General features: G+C 34.1%; 1 protein-coding gene across 1 annotated transcript; it reads right to left on the reverse strand.

Moving 5' to 3' along the window:
• Positions 1 to 14,007: 14,007 nt before the first annotated feature.
• On the reverse strand, positions 14,008 to 15,438 carry LOC110805143 (uncharacterized). Its single transcript, XM_022010764.2, has one exon. The coding sequence runs from the start codon at positions 15,436 to 15,438 to the stop codon at positions 14,008 to 14,010; it is 1,431 nt and encodes a 476-aa protein (XP_021866456.2).
• Between the last annotated feature and the right edge of the window lie 416 nt (positions 15,439 to 15,854).

Below are 15,854 nucleotides of genomic sequence, written 5' to 3' on the forward strand. Positions count from 1 at the left end.
TTTTACCTTATGACCTTAAAATTATGGGTTCGATCCCTACTAGTTGTGATTCTTGAAGGTAGGGATAATCATATTCAATTCCCCCTCCCTCCTTCCATCAATGTCCCATGTTAACAAGTAAGGAGTAGTATTTGGTGGGGTTCCACCGTTTCATCTTATGTGGTATTTGAGGATGGGAATTCTCTTATCTCTTATCCCCATACCCAAGAGTCTGGCCCGAGTAGCTAGTTGGTTTACCGGTGAAAGGTGTTAATTCAGTAGGGTCATTCTTTTTAAAAAAAAAACATCTAGAGATTACGAAAAAGAAACATCAATTAGAGAATATGATCATCGAAAATCAAGGTTCATCAAAGTCCCCTAGAGTTTCATGCATCAAAGACAATGACAAATACTTGATTTTGTGATTGATGTGAATAATTAAGAATGAAGCTAGAGTTCCAGGCTTATTTGTTACTATTACTACTGAGAGTACTAGTAAGACAGATCTGTCAGAATGTCTTAGGTAGGCAAAGAAAGCGAATTTATTTATCCTAATTAAGAACACTAATTTAATTTATCAAGAGAAACAACCTTTCTTGATATATTGCTTTGCCTATTTTATGTCTAACACTAACGTTTTTACCCAAGTGGAGTAGTCTAGTTTTTCAACACATTTTGCTTTCCCTATTTTCAAACTGCTTTGACCCTCGTTAATATCTGTTATGGTCAACTTCTTTTCGAAAACAAACTTGGTTCGGACCCATCCAAATCCTGAATTTTCTGCCTGGCTCTGTCTGTAATGTTCTTTTTTTCTTAATAACCGCGTAAAATGGCGAATAGGAAAAGCATTAAGGCACGGAAAGAGTCATAGTAGACAAATTGTTGCCTTGACGGTTGTTTTTTTTCTTTTTAATGAGAAACGGTCTCCTCATATAAAATACTAAAATACATTTAATTAATATTGTTTTTTAAAAAAAGAACTTTTAAAAATGTTACGGTCAAATAATCGGATGAATAAGATTAATCTAAAAAATTGAAGGGTTGAGATTCAAAGCTTTGTGGCTACATTTTTATTGTAACCATTAAAAAACCTTCCTAAAATCTAATTTATAAATAAAAACCCATAAAAACACGACCTATCAACCATTTAAAATAACTCTACCAATTAGGGGTGAAAGTTCGGTTTTCGGTTTGGATTTAAGGCCCAAACCAATCAAACCGAACTAATTCGTTTTTCACTTTTTGAAACCGAATCCAAACCAAATAACCTTTTAATCCAAATCAAACCAAACCGGATTTTTAATTTTCAATCCAATCCAAACCATAAAACCGAATTTTTATGGGCCTTTATTATACATGTTTGGGCCAATTTTGGGCCTGTTTTTGGGCCTATATTATACATGTTTTAGCCAATTTTTGGGCCTTTATTATCCATTTTAGTCAAGTTCGGTTTATTCGGTTTTAGTTCGATTTATTCGGTTTAAGACTTTTCAGTCCAATCCAAACCATAAAACCAAAAATTTAAAAAACTCAGTCCAAACCAAACCGAATAGAAAAAAAAACCAAACCGAATTACTTATTCGGTTCGGTTCGGTTTTCGGTTTTTTTCTACCAAACTTTCACTCCTGGACACAAGTACAAAGTAAGATGGAGAAAATAGAAGCAAAATTGATATAAAAAACAGTACAGAAAAGTATATATTTGATACGAGAGAATTCAGCTAATAAACAAAGAATTTGTTAATTAACAATAATGAAATACATCAACTAATGAAAACAAAAAAGCTAGGTACAAATTAAAACCCAGAAAGTATTAAAGAATCCGTGGAAGCAGCAGTAATATGATTACTATGATTGAATTGTATCAGTATGCTTAGTTATTGCAAAACCATATTTCTGAGCAGCAGCAGAGGAATCAGGATTAACTTGAAATTGGAAGATCCAAACATGAATTATGCCATTAACTTCAAGTTTATTGTTTCTCCAAAAATCATTCCATGTACCATTAAGAACATATAATGATTCATCAGGCTTCCACTTGGTAAAGTTAAGTTTCATTACATCAAGATTATCTTTAGGTTGAATTACATCAACAATAACGTTTTTACCCAAGTAGTCTAGTTTTTCAACACATTTTGCTTTGCCTATTTTCAAACTGGTTTGACCCTCGTTAATATCTGTCAAAGTCAACTTCTTTTTGAAAACAAACTTGGGGTCGGACCCACCCAATTGCTGAATTCTCTGCCTGACTCTGTCTGGAAGTTTAGGAGGTTGTTGCACTGGTGGTGGAATGGGTGGTGGTGGTGGTAGTTGTGGTTGAACGACGACGGCGGCGATGGGTGAACGGCGGCGTTTTCAGTTGGTGGTGGTGCGTGGTTAGCGTATAGGGAAACAACCCATTCGAACTTCTCCATTATTATCATTATTATTATTATTAAAGCCTATTTCTTTCTGGAAGGTTTTTCAATAGCTACATAAAAAGTGTAGCCACTACAATTGTTTCAAATCCCAACCCTTCAAATATAAGAATTAATCTTATCCATCTATTCATTTGACCACATAATTATGAAAAAAATTAAATAGATTAAAAAAAATCCAGAGAAAATGGGTTAACTGCCATCAGAAATAAAACGGGAAGAAAAAAACTTCCCATAAAAATAAAACTGTTTTTTCAATTCATTATTTTGAATCTATCAGTTCTAGCTATGATCATATATATACCGACTATAAATCCTACATTATAATAATCGAAATCTATCTACGAGTAACGTAGTTTGAATAAAACCCTCTCAAACTTACATAGTTGCGTTGCAATTTTTTAACAAGTTGTATAAGTTTTTTCCCTGGTATTCTTTGACGCAACTAGTGTAAGTTTCTAGTAAAAAATTATGGTAAAAAAAGTATGTGTAGTATAACTCAATGATTTGAAGAACAGTAAAAATGGAGGATGGATTTTGTTTGTTTTTGAAGAAGAAGGGATCACGTAAGCTGAGATAGAGGAGGGAAAATGAACAAAATTAATTCATTAACATTATTATCATTTAATTTATTTATAAAGAAAGAAATTAATTACAAAAGTCAAGTCAAAATGTAAGGTCAAGATTAAAAGTTTATAGTGGCTACAAAATTAATGTAGCCATTGTAAAATTGTCCTTTCTTTAAACTCTCCTAATACATCCGCACAATCTTTCTGACTTTTCTCATATTCATAAGCCTTTTGGCAAACTAGCGCTAAATAACTCATTCGAACGTCTCCATTATTATTATTAGTACTAGATTAAATCCCGTGCACGCACGGATATTTGAAAATTATTATTTAATCATCTTTTTTATATGAAATATTTACCCCTTACATCTATTGCGTAATTAATAAATCTCGAAACTACTCATTTTATCATTTTATCTTATAATATACATTGCCCGTCCTACTAAGTATTATACAAAGTATATATTTTAAATGTTTAATATGATGATTTGACCAAAATATTTGATATGGTTAATATGCTAATTTGACCAAAATATATATTGAGTAAAAATATTTTCTGCTATTGATATGAAGATTTGACAAAAATATTACCAAAATTGTCTAATAATGTCATATTACATAATCTTATAATTTTTTCCAGATATAAACATTTAAAAAGAAAAAGGAAAGAAAATAAAAAAGAATAAAGTAGATTTTTTTTTTTTTTTTTTTTTAGGAAATGGTTTTTGGCGGGAAAATTTTACACCAGGAATTGACACGTGTCATTCCTAATGTCTCTTTTAGTATATAGTAATAGATTATTATTATTAAAGCCTATTTCTTTTGACTCTCCTACGACTTCGGCACAATCTTTCTGACTTTCCTCATATTTATAAGCTTTTTCGCAAACTAGTGCTAGACAGTTTAATGCAGAAAGAGCAGATGTGTCTTCGTTATTTAATTCCTCGAAATCTTCTTTACTAACTATATTCTCGTAACTTCTGTAAACTATGCCATCCATCCTTTTCTATAATTATCAAGAAAACTCAACTCAACGGTAAAACTTTTTCAGAACAATGATACCTCAAAACTTGATTATCATGGTTTAATTTATAGTGTCAAGCTAGGTAAATATTTATATGTGATAGGTGGCCAGATTTCCTAATCCTAATTTAATTGTAATACTAAGCAGATTTGGGTTCTAATCCATAAGTTGATTAGAGTTTGAATCCCTGTAAGGTTGTCATTAAAATAATTAGTTTAACCGAAGTTGTGTTTAGTAAACATAACCCTACTCAAATTGTGATACTTGTAACTTCCAAATCAAGTACTCCACTACTTAATATATTCATCAAAAAGCCTGATTATGTCTATCGGGTCGTGGACTCAATTCTCGTATTTTATTTTATTTTATGAGTTTATCTAACATGATTGGTGTTCACTAACTAGGGTGATGATAAAGGTCGCAAGTTGCGACAACATTTAGTTGTCACAATCTTACGTATCGCAGTTTAATTGGTACATATAGGCGCCACTTAGGCTATGTGTCATCAGAATACTTTTACTATCAATTCAATATTTTTACTATGAAAATATATAAATAAGGTAGACGATATAAATAAGGAAACAAATTAGAATATTAAGATTTTTCAACCTTTTTTGAAACATGTATAATATATTATATAAGTTAAATATTTTAGTTTCCAATTTAAATCATGACACGTAAGCATGCCATGTCATCATTGTGACACGGCTTAAAGGTCGCATGTTGCGACCTTTATCATTTTCGCACTAATTATTATTTCTAGTTCTGTGGACTATAAACATTGCTTCAATGGGATAATTGCATTGACAAATTATTCCTACGATTGATAAGTAACACTAATCTATTAGCTCAGATAGGGAGAGCATTGTGCAAATGCGCAAAGACGTGGGTTCGAATTCCATGTAGGTGAATTTATTTGGTGGGTTGGTTAACATTAAAGGAAAAAAAAAGCGAAAGAGGTTGTTTCTGTTTTCCAATCAAGAAAGGTAAAAGGAAGAGAGTGCGTTCGTTGAAATAATTAAAGAGGGCGAAAAATATTGCCCTATATTGATGGGAGGGCGATTTAAAGCGATATTTTTCGTCTTCTTTGATCTTATATGTTGTAGTCGCAGTAAGTATTATAATTACAAAAGGTTTTGCGCGCACAAGGTGTACAATAAATTTATTGTACACCAAGATAACTTTTATCCAGTTTTTCGTAACTTTAACATAGTTTAATTAACTTTTATATTATTCTAAAAAAGTTGATAGATAAACCTTTTAAAGGGTTAAATGATTAATTTTATACATTATTAGTGACTTTGAACAAATAAAATGAAACTTTTATCACTAAAAAAATACACAACTTTTACATACATAAGGGTAATTTTTAAACATTTTGAGTTAACTTTTACTCCGATGTACAATATTTATTGTACACTACTTTTAAATAAAAATTTGTGTTATAATTATATATATAATGACTGAATTGCTTGACAATTATATATTGTTGATCTAAGAAACATACTAATTATATAATAAAATCTCAACACAAAACCATAAAATATAAAAATTTCATTAAATCAATGAAAGAAACACAATTAAACAACAAAAATCAGTACGGATAGGAGTATATTATTTGACTCGGTGATCGATAAACATTTGAATAAAACGGCTACCTCCCTACATAAAACCTAATCGATCAACAAAATAATCATTACAAACTTTTATATAAGATAGTCTTACACAAAAGACCACCTTGCGTCATATAAGTTAATCAATAGAAGCAATTAGTTAAGCACTAAAGTTAATTAGTTAAACAATGAAACTAATTAGTAAAGCACTAGAACTAATTAGTTAAACAATGAAACCAATTAGTTAAGTAATCAAGGTGGTCTTTCCGATAAGACAGTCTTGCACAAAAATTACCGAAAAGTCATAACTAAATCCTACAACAATTTGATTAAAGGCTTTAGACATCGAAAACATAATGATCAATCTTTTTAACCATTGGAAACCGTACTTTTCCGACGGAAGTGGAAAGATCCAAACTTGAACGAGATTACCCGGGATAAGAGGCTGGTTATGCCCATGAAAAGCCTGGCCCGATTAGCTAGTTGATTTACCGGCGAGAGGTGCTGATTCAGTAGAGTCATTCTTCTTACCCAAAAAAACAACTAGAGATTACTAAGAAAGAAACATCAATTAGACTTTATATTATGTCTGAAAATTCATCAGAGTTTCCTAGAGTTTCATGCATCAAAGACAATGATAAAAACTTCATTTTGTGACAGATGTGAATAATTAGGAATGAAGCTCATGAGCTCTCCGGCCTCTGGACGGGAAAAACCTCAAATATCGACTTATTTGTTACTCCCTCGTTTTTTTTTTTTTTTTTGTTACGTTTGAACTTTTACGCGTTTATTAACGTATAATAAAGATTATTTATTTTATTAAAAAAAACCCAAAAAAAAAACCCAAAAAAAATCTCAATCCACTAATCACTACAACAACCAATAAAATTGTTTTATTTGTCAAAATTAACCAATAAAGGAAAAACATAAAGATTGCTAACTTAACATATTTGGGAAATTGTAAAAAATTTAATGAGTTGAAAAAATTGGACCAATTAAAATTAAAAGTTGGCACAAAAAATGATAGTATAATAAGTTTATAAAAGAAAGACAACAAACATCGTGAAACACCCTAAAAGGAATACGTAACAAACAAAAAGAAACGGAGGGAGTACTATCGTGAGTACTCAGAACACAGATCCGTCCCATTTAACAACAAATCCTGTTTGATTCACAAATCTAATTTATCAAGAAAAACAACCATTCCTGATATATTGCTCAAAGAAAAGTGAGTTACATCACAACAGAATTATTCTAATACAGTTATTATCAGTTACCTTCTGTTTCGATATATACAGGATCGATATATCCCTGAGTTCCTTCAACAGGCCATCTTTGGGACTTGTCACCTGGAGTTATAGGAACTGATCGAACACCCAAAGTTTGATAATTTGGCATGAAATGAATTGTCAACAAGTATAATATACGAGTTTATATCCCTGTGCACCACTGGCTTTGACAAGGCATTATGCGTGTAAGCTAATGCGTAGGCTGTGTCAGCTGTAGACCTGGTTATAGGGCGGGTCGGGTCAGGGTCGGTGCGAGTCAAAAGCAGGTCGGGTAATGAAAGGGTCATTTTTAGCGTGTTGTTAGTGGGCGGAATAATAAACGAGCAATGAAAAATGAAAAACAAAAGAGTCGTGTGCAAGTACAAGTGAATACGAAGCTATACACATAAATTTTTGTATCATTACTATTTTAGTTTTCAAAATTATTGCGGTATAAGTTTGGCCCTATAATGACCATGTCCAATAAGAGCTCTACCCAATAAAAGCCCTATTAACTTGACCCTAACCTTGTATCCATTGGATTACCTTGTCCAATTTATTGGGCATTATTAACTTGACCTTAACCCTGTATTCAGACTACCTTGTCCAAGAACCAGGTCTAGTCAGCTACAACCTTCATACGATCAACCCGCTTTATACTCTTGGTTGATGAAACATCACCATGTAAATGTTCAAACAAGCTTCCATTTGGCAAGAATTCATACACATACAAGTAGACCTGTCAAACGGGTCGGTCGGGTCGGGTTGTAAAAATTTACTTTCGGGTTCGGGTTGAATCGGGTCGGTCACTTTCGGGTTCGGGTTTACAAATGCTTGTTCAAGACCCAGAACTTTCGGGTTCGGGTCGACCCAACGGGTTGAGAGATTTTAAAACGCGCATTATATTTTCATTAATTTAGGTGAAAAATATACAAAATATTGGCACAAGTTAACAAATTTTCCTACGAAAGTTTATATTTTGTCAAATTCAATCATAAAATGGCGTATAATTCAAATTAAAATCATATTACACAGAACAATAGTAAAAACAACGTGTCTTTTATGCTTAAATTTTCTCATAATCTCATTTATTACTATAAATACAATGATTTTCAATCGGTCGGGTCTAAAACGGGTTCGGTCGGGTTTTGACCCATTCCTTTTCGGGTTGTTCGGGTTCGGATAAAATCGGGTTGCGGGTCACAAAATCTTGTTCAGGACCCAGTATTTTCGGGTCGGGTTCGGGTCGATTTTCGGGTCGGGTCGATTTTTGACAGCTCTACATACAAGTATTGGTATAAATGTCTCAAGGCAACAACCATAGAGTTTAGCCATATTCTTGTGATTCATCACCAAAGCCGTTGCAGCTTCAGTTGAGTAGCGATCAACCAGTTTCTGGGGAGGCTTTGATGAAAACATGACGATCTTCAATGGTTCCTTCATAGACATTTCTACAACTGCTACTGCAAACAAGAAGATTAGGGTCAAAGTTATGAATCAACTGTAAGGAAAATCTGTTTAGGACATTGTAAGTTATTAAATACTAAAAGGTAGATGATTGACATTTGGGCATTGAGTTACCTTTTTAAGATTGAAATTCAACCCCAATTTGCATCATCTTTTCTTTGGGACATTTTCACAAACAGGTTACAGGCATGATAAAACTATTGAGACACAAATCATCCCAATATCTAATTTTGACAAAAAAATTCCCTTAGTTCTTCATCATCTTCTTCTTCCTCCCTTAGTAAACATAACTCTACTCAAATTGTGATACTCGGTAAGTCGGTAACTTCCAAATCAAGTACTCCGCTACTTAATACTTCACCTGTTCTTTTTTAAATGACACAATTATTTAGGCAAGTTTGCCAATGCATGATTTCAAACGTTAATATCTTCCATTGTAAATGAAAAAATGATAAGAAGTTGATATTTAAATATATTTATTGAGACGAATCTAATAAGACCCCACACGACTATATTTTTTCTTAAGTATAAATCACAAAAGGAACTTAAAGGAGCTTGTGTGAATAGTGTCAAAAACCCAATTGTGTCATATAAATAAGAACGGAGAAAGTATATCCTTAAAATCATTACACTCTAGCTTTAAAATTTACTTTGATTTTGTAACTTTTTTCAACAATAGTGAGGTTTGTGACGTTTGTCTACAAACCTCAAAATTTCAACACAAACCTATTGACAAACCTTTTATTGCTATTGCCCTTAGTAATCGACAATAGTCATCAAATCGTTTCTCGTGAAAATTTTCATGACATGAATAATTATAGGGGCTTACTATTTACCGCCCCATATTACTCAAAATTGCCCTAATATTTTACCCATATACCCCCTTTATTTACCCCCTCATTTTAGCATTTACCATTATCCTTTACCTTTTCCCTTTTTACCGCCCACCCTAAACATAATGTGAAATAATTTTTACATGGCCGAGACTACCGGTGGAACATCAAATTCACAAGAGGACTTTTTTTCGGAAAAAAATATTCAGAAACTTATGCATTTCTAGTTTGTACCATGGTACAAACTTATGCAGTTTAAGCCTGTACCATGGTACAGACTTATGAGTTTTGAGCTCCGACCATGGTATAGACTTATGTAGTTTAAGCTCGTACCATGGAAGGAGCTTAAACTTCATAAGTGTATACCATGGTCGGAGCTCAAAACTCATAGGTCTATACTATTTAATGTTTTGATTTGTTGTTGAATTTGATGTAATTTGTTTCGGAGAAAAGATTAAGAGACTTATGCATCTTAAGCTTGTACCATGGTACAGACTTATGAATTTTAAGCTCGTGCCATGGCAGGAGCTTAAAATGCATAAGTCTTTGCCATGGTGTGAGCTTAAAATGCATAAGTCTATGCCATGGTGTGAGCTTAAAATGCATAAGTCTCTACCATGGTGTAAACTTAAAATGCATAAGTTTGTGGAATCAAAATTAAATTAGTATTTTTTGAATTTATTGATTAATGTTCTTATTGACAAATAAAATTGCTTGGTTTAAATAAATTTTTTTATGGGTGTATGGTGGTGGTTTGGATGAAGATACTTTCTCTCTTCAAAATAGATGGGGTAATTAATTTGGGAGAAAAATTTCATTATATAAGGATATTAAAGTAAAATAGTAGGGCGGTTTTGAGTAATGTGGGGCGGCTTTTAACGCTCCACATCAATAACTTTAGAATATTGTAAATATATTACTGCAGCAAACAGAGTACTCGTAAGGACTTCAATTTTTTTGGGGAGCATGATTTATTATACGGAGTCTAATATGGAAAGAAGAAATTAATGACAGGCCCAATTCTTGCAAGAACTAAAATTTTAAAGGAAAGAGAAAAAACACAGATAGTACAGGTAGATCATGGGGTAGTATGGGGTAATTTTAATTCAGTTTTTTTTTTTATTGTAAAATTGGTATTTTAATTTATTTCTGATACATTAATAGTCAACTTAATTAACGAATAAGATTAGTTAACAACAATGGATGGTTAAGATTCAATTTGTTGTAGTGGCTACCATTGAATTGCTTGACAATTATATATTGCTGATCTAAGGCACATACTAATTATATACAGAGTAATAAAATCTCAACACATACGGGTTATTTTTTTGTCTCTCAATGCTCTTACTTTTATGTTAAAAACAATAGATACTTCGTAATTTTGTATATTTTCTCATTAACCCTTAATTCACTTTAGATATTTTTTGGTTGATGGTAGGAAATTTCGTTATTATCGTACTGAATGAAATAAAATTTATACAAAGTTGTCTATTTACATGGTATAAAATCATCAAATCATGATGATTCTTTGATGTGAATAACGAACTGAAGAACAGTTCTGGGTAGGAGAGAGAGAGAGAGAGAGGGGTTTAGAGAGGGATAAACTTGAAATCTATTTCTGTTAGAATGTTTTTGTTTGTTACGAAGACTCCCTTGTAATCAGTTACAAAATATTAAATATAAATACATATGGATATCTCCCAATATCCCCCCTCAAGCTGGACATGGGGGTTGACACACAAGGCCAAGCTTGGAACAAAAGAAATTATGGTGATCAGCACCAAGAGGCTTGGTGAAGACATCTGCTATCTGCAAGGCAGATCGAACATGAAGGATATTGATAAAACCTGAAACCACGTAATCCCTTACAAAGTGGCAGTCGATCTTCAAGTGCTTTGTACGTTCCTGAAAAACCTGATTTTCAGCAATATATTTTGCATCAATATTGTCACAAAATAAATCAATAGGTTGAGGGATCTGAACATGTAAATCTGCAAGCAAACCCTCTAACCAAATGAGTTCACTAGTAGTGTAACTCATGCTCCTGTACTCTGCCTCACAGGTACTCTTGGATGTGGTCTTTTGTTTCTTAGTCTTCCAAGAAATCAAGGAATCACCAAGGAAAACTGCATATCCAGTTAAGGATTTTGCAGAAAAAGGGCAAGATCCCCAGTCGGCATCACAATATGCTTTCAAAACAAGATCAGTAGAGGCCGAATAGAAAATACCTAAGTTGATTGTGCCTCTCAAGTACTTCAGAACATGAAGAGCAGCAGATAAATGTGTCTGAGCAGGGGCTTGCAAAAATTGACTCAATTGTTGTACGGCAAAAGAAATATCAGGTCTAGTCATATTAAGATAAAGAAGTTTTCCAATCAACCTCCTGTAAACCTCAGGATCAGCCAAAAGTGGACCATCACCAGTGCTGAGTTTCAAGTTTCGAGGCAATGGGAAAGGAGAAGGTTTACAATCCTCCATCCCGGTGTCTCGAAGAAGGTCCAAAATGTATTTTCGCTGATTAAGAAGAATACCAGATTCATTTCGCGAAACTTCAATTCCAAGAAAATATTTCAAGGAACCAAGGTCTTTGATGGTAAAAGTAGTGTGCAAAGAATCCTTTAAAGCTTGAATTTCAGCCTTGTTATTACCGGTCACTAGTAAGTCATCCACATAGGCAACCACGGCTGTGAAACTGCCTTCTGCATCAGTTTTAATAAAAAGAGAATAATCTTGCGTAGACTGAATATAACCAGTAGAAATAAGATGCTTGCTTAATTCCAAGTTCCACTGTCTAGCAGCCTGTCTCAAACCATAAAGAGAGCGAATTAGCTTGCATACCTGCCCTGGTTTGGCCTTTGTATAGCCTTGAGGAGGATGCATGTAAATTTCTTCGTCAAGATAACCATGTAAGAAGGCATTGTTGATATCAAGTTGATGAAGATCCCAACCTTTTGCAGCAGCGAGAGCATTAAGAACTCTCACTGTGGTGAACTTTGCTACGGGACTGAAAGTATGTTTAAAGTCCTTGCCCTTGATTTGTTTGTCCCCTCTTGCAACAACTCTTGCCTTACACCTTTCAAGATCACCACTAGAGTGAAACTTTTCCTTATAAATCCATTTACTACCAATTGCAGTTTTGCCTTCTGGTAGATTGGTTAATTCCCATGTTCCATTCTTCTCTAAAGCTTCTAATTCATTTTCCATAGCATTAACCCATTGAGTATCTTGGCTAGCTTGATTATAAGAGCTAGGTTCATGAACAGAAAGAACATTTGCCAAACTGGCTTTGTATTCGTCATCAAGATAGGAAAGATCTATCTCCATAAGAACGCTCAAAGCCAAAGCAGAGAAAGAAGTAAAAGATGTAGAACTCTTAGGAGGTTGATGTGTTTTCGAAAGGATATAATCATCAAACCTTTTGGGAAGTTGCGTAGTTCTAGTAGATTTTCTTTGTACTGGCACAGAGGAATCAGAAATAGGAATGGAAGAAACATGAGGAAAAGAGATATGAGGAGTAGTAGAAGAAGGAGAGGAAGAAGTAGAGGATGGACCAGATTGTAGTGGAGAACCTGAACTAGGCGGATGTTCTGTGTTTGGAGAAGAAGGGTGTTGAATAGGGAAAGGAGGAATATGGATAAGAGAATCATCAGAGTGCTCATTTTCAGGAGAAAGAGCGGGATTGACCAAAGGGAAAGAATGCTCCGGTTCAGAAACATCTTGAGTCTGTTGAAAAGGAAAAATATGTTCCTTGAACACAACATCCCTACTCAATATGATTTGGTGAGAAACTAGATCGTAGAGCTTATATCCCTTTTGAGCATAAGGATAACCGAGGAAAATGCACTTTCTAGCCCTAGGTGCTAGTTTGTCATGAGATTTAACAGCTGCATAGCAAAGACAACCAACAACCCTCAAATTCTCATAATTCGGAGACTTCTTCATCAAAATCTCGTAGGGAGTTTTCCAAGACAAAACAGAATTTGGCATTAAATTAATCAGATAAGTAGATGTAAGGAGGCAGTCACCCCAAAATCTCACAGGAAGATTAGCATATAAACGAAGAGCCCTGGCGGTTTCAAGAAGGTGACGACGTTTCCTTTCAACCCTTCCATTTTGTTGAGGAACACCAACTAAACTCCTCTGGTGAATAATACCATTGGAAGAAAATAGAGCCCCGCAAAACTCTTGAACTATCTCCGTACCATTGTCACTCCTAATGACCTTAATCTTACACTGAAATTGAGTCTCAACATAGGCAAGAAAAGCAGAAATAATTTGGGGAACCTGAGTCTTATTATGAACCAAATGAGTCCAAGTAGTTCTAGAGTGATCATCGAGAATGGTTAAAAAATAACGAGCACTGGACAATGTAGGAGTCGCATAAGGACCCCATAAATCAATGTGCACTAGATCAAAACAAGCAGAAGCGATAGATGTAGACATAGTAAATGGCAGTTTATGATGTTTTGCTAACACACATGCTTCACAATGAAAATCAACGGTTTTATTTATGGTAGAAAAGAAGGGCAAGTGTTTTAATTTGCTTAAGGACGCATGTCCTAGCCTAGCATGAAATACATCAAGATAACAAGTATGTACAAAAGCTTGTGAAACAAAAGAGTCCACAACAAAAGGTTTATTTTCAGCAACAAAGGAAGGAACTTCCTTACGAAATCTATAGAGACCACCATGCCTCGTTGCAACTGCCTTGATATGACTAGTTGTAAGGTCCTGGAAACAACAAGATTTTTTCTCAAACTTGGCAAGAAGGTTATTTTGATCTAGAAGTCTTCCAACAGATAACAAATTGTGTTTAAAGGAAGGAACATAGAAGACATTTACAGCATAATGTCAGAAGTCAAGACAATATCTCCAATAGTATCAACCAGTTTATATGTAGCATCAGGCAAGGCAATTTTTATGGGTTGTTTAAGCATGCGTGTGTTAGCAAACATGTCTAAACGAAAAGCCATATGATCGCTTGCTCCTGTGTCAACTATCCAAACATGCTCATTAACAGATAAGTAAGATTTAGAAGTCTTACTGGCAGATAAGGTACCTGCGAAGTTAACTGCAGAATCATGTGACTCGACTGAAGATGCTTTTGATGACTGCATTATCTTCACAAACTCCTTGTAAAGAGCAGAAAAAACCTGAGGATCAACAACATTATTTGCACCAACAGCATTTTGTGAACCAGAAGTAGACCCAATTTCAAAATCTAGAGGTGAGCCACCAAGAATTCCAGCAGAAGTATTATCTTGAACAGATCCCGCAAATCTCTGAGAATTATGGAACTTATTTCCTTGAGAACCTTGACTCTTGCTTCCTTTATACCACTCCGGATAGCCAACAATTTTGAAGCAGACATCCTTAGTATGACCTTTCATCTTGCAGTGATCACAAAACCTATCAATTTTCAGCTTCTTAAAAGAATCTCTATAGTCTCTCCGTTGACCAGGAGAACTAGATGAAACTCTATTAGGCTGATGATTGTGAACAGACAATAGTGCACTCATTTCTGAACAATGAGAAACCAGATTTAGAGCACCTTGCTTCTCAATTTGTTGAAGTAAATGATAGGCTCTATTAACAGATGGTAAGGGGTCCATACTCAGCAAATTGATTTTAGCTTGATCATAGTCCTTATTAAGACCAGTAATCAATTGAATTAATTTTTTCAGTTGATCTGCCTCTAAATTTTTTTTCAACAATCCACAACTACAGCTTAACATAGCACCACAAGTACAATCTGGAAATGGCTCTAGAATTTGCAATTTATCCCAGACTTGCTTGAGTTTTCCATAGTACACAGCAATCGAATCATCATTTTGTTCAATTGACATTAACTTCTTATGAATTTCATATAACTGTGGAGCATTAGAATGGACATACCTCTCCTGCATCTCAAGCCAAAGATCTCGAGCCGAATGATTGAAGATGAAGCTCTCAGCAATGCTCTTCTCCATAGAACAGAGGATCCAACCAGTGGCCATATAGTCGTTCCTGACCCATTTTTGAAGATCCGAAGAATCAGCAGAAGGACGCAACAAAGATCCATCAACGAAGCCAAGTTTATTCTTCGCTCCAAGTGCGAGACGAACACTCCGACTCCAATTGAGGTAATTATCCCCATTGAAGATAATTTGACCAAGCTGAGAGTTAGAATTATCAGAAGAAGATAAGAAATACGGATCATTGTAATTGATCGCAGAATTGAATTGTTGAGTAGAAGAAGAAGAAGGAGTTTCAGTAGAGATTTCAGGCATTTTAAAACCTAAAATTCGATTGGGAATAAAACGGAAATTCGGGGATTTTTTTTTTCTTGCGAAATTGCAAGATCAGATGAATTAAATTGCGGAAATTATAGATGAATTAGAACGCTGATTGCTCTGATACCATATAAAATCATCAAATCATGATGATTCTTTGATGTGAATAACGAACTGAAGAACAGTTCTGGGTAGGAGAGAGAGAGAGAGGTTTAGAGAGGGATAAACTTGAAATCTATTTCTGTTAGAATGTTTTTGTTTGTTACGAAGACTCCCTTGTAATCAGTTACAAAATATTAAATATAAATACATATGGATATCTCCCAATACATGGAAAAGAGTATTAAATATAAATTAAGTGGGATGATTATGTAAAAGACATAAAAACAAATCTCGAAAACACTCACCGTTTT

This window comes from Spinacia oleracea, chromosome 4 (genome assembly GCF_020520425.1).
Source record: "Spinacia oleracea cultivar Varoflay chromosome 4, BTI_SOV_V1, whole genome shotgun sequence".
In the NCBI taxonomy this organism is placed as follows: domain Eukaryota; kingdom Viridiplantae; phylum Streptophyta; class Magnoliopsida; order Caryophyllales; family Amaranthaceae; genus Spinacia; species Spinacia oleracea.

Excerpts from the sequence above, each read along its gene's own strand:
- LOC110805143 (XM_022010764.2), bottom strand. The coding sequence starts at position 15,438 with ATGCCTGAAATCTCTACTGAAACTCCTTCTTCTTCTTCTACTCAACAA.